Raw genomic sequence first — 6000 nt, forward strand, 5'->3', positions numbered from 1 at the left:
AGATTAGATTTTCAAAATACCCCAGCTCTTGTATTCCCAACAGCAAGCATATAAGCATTATCTTTTGCTTTTTTCAGGTAAGAATCACAATTCCTATAACTTCAGAATAAACTTTTAAATTAAAATCACGACAGACTTAAAAATTTTACTTGTCAAAACATTAATAGACACTAACATCATTAACTTTAGAAGCAAATAAATAAGCATAAATGGCATTTCTTAAAGTACAGCAGAAACTAGTTAAAACCTAAAGTTTTCCAAAAATATCAAATGTAAAAGTAGTAATAATGGAAAAGTACACTAAATTCCTGAAATGTCCTGGAAAAAAAAAATGGGGGCTGAGGTCTTGTTAAGTTTCCACTTATTTCTGGGGAGTTTTAAGAAAACTGAACTGATTCCTTCAGAGACCTCCCGATACAAAGCCGAACCGTGCAGGCATTACCATATAATCAAGATTTTTTTAAAGCCACATACTAATGCTATACTGCTAATTCCAACTCTCCTTAATTCCGCGAAGTTATTTTAAAGGAAATCAATTTAACTGCTCTTTCCCACAATGATTTATACATGCTTTAAAACTTCCTCCCCATCTGATAACAAACCGGGAAAAAAAAAAAAAGACGACGAAAACCACGTTGGAGACCACATCCCTAAGAGAAATGAAGGATCCGGGAAAGGAATCATTCCAGATAAAAGAACAGTTTGCAGCTTTCCTCCTTGCCCCCCTCCCCCAAAAAAGTCAAGAAAAAAAAAAGTGGCAGTTGGGGGTCTCCTCGCTGGACAAGGAAGTTGAGCTGAACCCAGGCGAGAGACCAGCCATGTTGGAAAGCGCTTGTCAAGCCGGGGTGACAAGTGCCCGCCCCGCGCGGCCCGAGGACGCTGACCTTGCCGGCCCAGGCACACCTCGGGGCCCTCCTCCGCTCCGCCCGCCGCCCCGGGGCCTGCTTTGGGGGGGTGGGAAGCCGCGGTCCGGTCCCGGTCCCCAAGCCGAGAGCCCCGAGAGCCGCTTGGGGAGAAAGAGGGCGGGGAAAGGTTACAGAGTTGGGAAAGCCGCTCGGGACGCGAGGAGAGAAGAGGGGCGCGGCGTGGGCGGACGCCAGGGATCTCCGAGTTGAAGGGGGCGTGGGGGGAGGAGGGGCCGCGCGAATTCGGGGTGTCCGGAGGTGAAGGAGGGAAAATCACAGCGAAGAAAGTCCCCCCTCGGGGCTTCCCCCCACCACACACACACACACACACACACACACACACACACAGCAGCCTGAGGGGGCCCGGGACTTCCAGCGCGGGGCACTGACCTGTCCTCCGAGTCCATGCGGCTCAGGGGTTCCCCATCCGACGACATCTCCAGGCTACCTCGCCGGCCCCCGGAGGTCGCGCTGCTTCCGCCTCCCCCGGTCCCGTAGCCCTCGTCGCCGCCGCTCGAGACGACGCTGCTACTACTGCTGCCGCCCCCGCCGCCGCCTCCTCCTCCGCCGCCGCCCTGGCTGCCCCGCGGTCCCTTGGGCTCCTCCAGGCCCTCCTTGCCGTCCCCATCCCCGCTACTGCTGCTGGCGGCGCCGGGGCTCAGCGAGCGCGTCTCGTCGCCGCTGCTCCCGCCGCTGCTGCCCACCAGGCTCTCGGCGCTGCTCTCCTCCTCGCCCCCGCCGCTGCTGCTGCTGCTGCTCTCGTCCTCCTCCTCCTCCTCTTCCTCCTCCTCCTCCTCCTCGTCCTCGTCGTCCTCCTCCTCCTCTTCCTCCTCCTCCTCCTCGTCTTCGTCCTCCCCAGCCTGGCTAGCGCTCTCCGGGCTCGGCTCCGACATCGTCTCCGCCTCGCCGCCCCCCACTCCGCCGCCGCCCCCACGGCCCCCGTTCAACAGCAGCGCCGCTACTGCCTCGGCCTCCACCTCTTCCTCCTCTTCCTCCTCCTCCTCAGGGGGCTCAGCCCGGCCCCGCGCCGCCGGCCCTGGACTGCCGGGGGGCAGAGGACTCAGGCGGGAGAGCTCCTCCAGGTCGGCCATGTCGGTGATAGCGGCGGCCATGGCGGAGGCGCCTGCTCCTCCTCCTCCTCCTCCTCCTCCTCCTGCTGCTGCTGCTGCTGCCGCTCCTGCCCGCCGCCGCCTCCCTCGCTCCACGCTCGCTCGTCCGCCCGCCCCCTCCCCAACGCTCCAAACTCCGCGGCCGCCGCTGCAGAGCGGGAGGAGGGCTCGCGGGGCTGCGTCAGCCGCCACACGCGCTACGGAGCCCGCGCGGGGACAGGCGCGCACTCACGCGGAGACGGCTGCGCGCCTGCGCGGCGGCCCGAGCTGGAGCCGCCCCCCCCACCACACACAAGCACCGCCACCACCCCACCACCGGCTCCACTGCCACCCGGGCCGCGAGCACCGCGCCCCCACGCGGGGCCCCGCCGGCCGCCCCGAGTTTACCTCAGGGCCTTCCCACGCCCTCGGCGGCAAGACGGGGGGTCGGGGGGAGAGAGAGGGACACGCGGGACGGAAAGCCCGGACGCTGACCTGGGGGTTTTGAACGTCCTCCGAGTTCTCACGATAGAGATCATCCGTGCTGACATGTTCCGGGAGTGTCCGTGGGTATGAGGGGGGAGGGGAGACACCGAGCGAGAAATCGAACAAGTTCTGGGCGCCGGAGAGCTTCCACTCTGCGCGGGAGAGGCGCTGGAGAGAACCAGAGACGCACAGCGCCGGGCTGCGCCCCGCCACACCGACCAACCTGTGCCTGCAGGGGAGCGGGGTGACAAACTGGCGGCCTCCGAGGTCTCAAGTACCTCAGCACCCCCTCGGAGGTGGATCCCGTGTGTTCCTCCTCGTGCCGCCCGTGGGGACGGTACGTTCCCTTCCAGCTTCTTCACTAGTACTTTCTTTGCTACATTTTACAAAATATGGCCAACGGACTCCAAACACCGGAGGTAGCTGCTACCCACCCCTAGCGAGCCCTCCTGGAAGCCCAGGACTCAAGTTCTTCCTTTACCTTACACACCTCTGCTTTGCCATCCACAATTCTCTCCAGAATTTTATCCCAAGATGTCTTGTGCAGGACATATATTGATCGCCTTATCCCACTGAAACGTGTCATTAAAATGTGGAAGTACATTAAAATTTGCACATTAGTTTTTTTTTTAACATGTTATACAAAAGGGCATCTTCAAGAACGTCTGATTTCAGTGGGTCAAAGCTATTTGAGAATAAGTGTTGAAAACAAAAGGGAAACTACTGAAAATGCATCCTAAAGAATAGATCTGGCCCCGGCAGCGTGGCCTAGCGGCTAAAGTCCTCGCCTTGAAAGCCCCGGGATCCCATATGGGCGCCGGTTCTAATCCCAGCAGCTCCACTTCCCATCCAGCTCCCTGCTTGTGGCCTGGGAAAGCAGTCGAGGATGGCCCAATGCATTGGGACCCTGCACCCGCGTGGGAGACCTGGAAGAGGTTCCTGGCTCCTGGCTTTGGATCAGCGCAGCACCGGCCCTTTGCGGCTCACTTGGGGAGTGAAACATCGGACGGAAGATCTTCCTCTCTGTCTCTCCTCCTCTCTGTATATCTGACTTTGTAATAAAATAAATAAATCTTTAAAAAAAAATGGATCTGTTCTCCACCAGGCTATCAGTGGCTGAATATTACTAGAAGGAGAACAAGCTCAGAAGCTTCTAGTCCAGATTTTCCATGCTGTGGATGGTCAGCATGAGGAGAATCAAAGGAACTGTATTAAAAAAAAACATGTCCCCTCGGTTCTTCCAAATTATATGCTCCCAAACAACCACCAAAAGATCTAAGAAAGACAAAAAGACTTTGAGTGAACTATCCACTGCTGAGGTGGTTTTTCAAGCAAGTAGCTGAGAGCCTCCTTTCCATCCAGCTGTCCCTCTTTCCCATGCCCTGGGGGCAGCTGATATCGAGTAAGGAAAAGTTATGCCCTGGTTTTGTAAAGTAGGAGGAGACAAACACACAACAATAAGGGATGAGGTGCTGCTCAACTGATCCGGGGAAGTTTGGGGATTTTTTGTTTGTTTGTTTGTTTAGTATCTATTTACTTGAACTGCAGAGTGACAGTGAGAAAGGGGTCTGCCATTCCCCGATTCTCTCCCTGTATGGCCACAATGAGCCAGAACTAAGGCAAGCCTGAGCCAGGAGCCTGGGACTCCAACCAGGTTTCCTACATGGGTGACTGGGGCCCAAGTACTTGGACGAGCTCCCATTGCTGGAACTGGATCAATAGCAGAGGAGCCAGGTCTAGGAAGTGGCATTCTGATATGAAATGCCAGCTTAAGCCCCACATGAGTATTACAATATTATATCCTCTATTTTAAACCTTTGGACACCTGTTATGTGGAATGTTGCCTCAGAAAAATAACATGAAAATTAGGACAAGGGTTGGCACTAGGGCTACATAGGTTAATCCTCCTCCACCTTCAAGCATCAGGATACAATATGGGGACCAGTTCCTGTTTGGGAAGCTCCACTTCCCATCCAGTTCCCTGCGTGTGGCCTGGGAAAGCAGTAGGGAATGACCCAAAGGCTTGGGACCCTGCACCCACATGGGAGACCTGGAAGAAGTTCCTGGCTCCTGACTTCAGATCAGCTCAGCTTCAGTAGTTGTGACCATTTAGGGAGTGAACCACTGACTGGAAGATCTTTCTCTCTCGACCTTTCTAATAAAAATAAATAAATCTTTAAAAAAAAAAGGGGGGGAACCTCTAAGAGATGCCCTGAAAACCTAGTGGCAGTGGAGTCTTAAGCACAATTTTGGGGAACAAAGTAGAACAGCTAACAAAGGATCAATTACAGGGTGGAGACAAACTCACCAGCCCAGAATTAAATTCCTGTTGAGCTGGCTCAAGATGAAAAGCCATCAGAAGGGTGTGATTAGGTATCTTTGTTTGCATGATAACTAGAAACTCAGGAGTAGAATTAGTATTTTGTCTTTTTAAGATTTATTGATTTGTATTTGAAATTCAGATTTTACAGAAAAGAAAGAGATCTTCACTCTCCCAATGGCCTCACTGCAGTAGCTGAGCTAAAGCCAGGAGCCAGGAGCTTCTTCCGGGTCTCCCACATGGGTCCAAGGCTTTGGGCTTTCCTAGGCCACAAGCAGGGAGCTGGATGGGAAGTGGAGAAGCTGGGATTAGAACCTGTGCGCATATGGGATCCTGGTGCGTTCAAGGCGAGGACTTTAGACACTAGGGTGCCACACCGAGCCCTGTTGTACACTTTTTTTTAAAAGATTTTATTTTTATTGGAAAGTCAGATATACAGAGAGGAGAAAAGACAGATCCTCTGTCAGCTGATTCACTCCCCAAGTAGCCGCAACGGCCAGAGCTAAGCCGATCCCATGCAACTTTCCACTGTCTTAGGCACGTTAGCTGAGAAGGGGGCCAGTTCAGCAATACAGAACTGTTGAACTACTGAAACCACTTGAGCAGGACCCAGAGCATGCCCCACATCGGGGACCCTGGGATGGTTGGGAGGCTGGGTGTAGCTTCTTCCCTTATCTCTCCCCTTGCCCCAGATACTGGAAGGAAAAAAGAGAATGTCAAAACAATGTTCTCACCCACTTTCCTCTAGACCTTGACCCTTCGCACCCTAATCAAATATGTAAAAAGTTTCAAAAATAAAATTTATACAATAAAAAACAAGAAGGGGGTCAGTGAGTTGAGCAGCTGGTACTCATACTGGGTGAAGTTATTGCAGGTAGGATTTAACCTTGCAACACTGGCCTTGTCATCAGTTTTTCAAATTTTTGCTCCAGTAATGCATTTCACTATATTTTATAAAAGTTATCACTGTATCAATATTTCTTTTTTAAAGCACACTAGCCATTCCAAATAAAATGACTGCTCTACAATTTTCTCCTCCCAGCTTAGAGAATGCTATTCTATATATAATTATAAATTACCAACTAGCACACCATTGCATAAGTGATATTTGATTAGGAATCCTATTCAGACTCATCAACCACAATATTAATGGGGTCCAATTAGCAACAACGACTTGAATACCACTGGTTCTTCTACCTCA

The 6000-nt window shown here is 52.6% G+C and overlaps 1 protein-coding gene across 2 annotated transcripts in view; it reads right to left on the reverse strand.

The window, feature by feature from the left end:
- AEBP2 (AE binding protein 2) overlaps positions 1 to 2627 on the reverse strand; it is a 57417-nt gene extending 54790 nt beyond the window's left edge. Inside the window, exon 1 of one of the 2 annotated variants that reach the window (XM_058655662.1) lies at positions 2489 to 2627. In XM_058655662.1, coding sequence (XP_058511645.1) covers positions 2489 to 2544 — 56 coding nt within the window. In that variant the 5' untranslated portion in view covers positions 2545 to 2627. Of the gene's footprint in view, positions 1 to 1295; positions 2271 to 2488 lie in introns of those variants that run through there. The other variant, XM_036497333.2, reaches the window with a different exon arrangement.
- Positions 2628 to 6000: the final 3373 nt, after the last annotated feature.

Source organism: Ochotona princeps, chromosome 27 (genome assembly GCF_030435755.1).
Source record: "Ochotona princeps isolate mOchPri1 chromosome 27, mOchPri1.hap1, whole genome shotgun sequence".
Classification (NCBI taxonomy): domain Eukaryota; kingdom Metazoa; phylum Chordata; class Mammalia; order Lagomorpha; family Ochotonidae; genus Ochotona; species Ochotona princeps.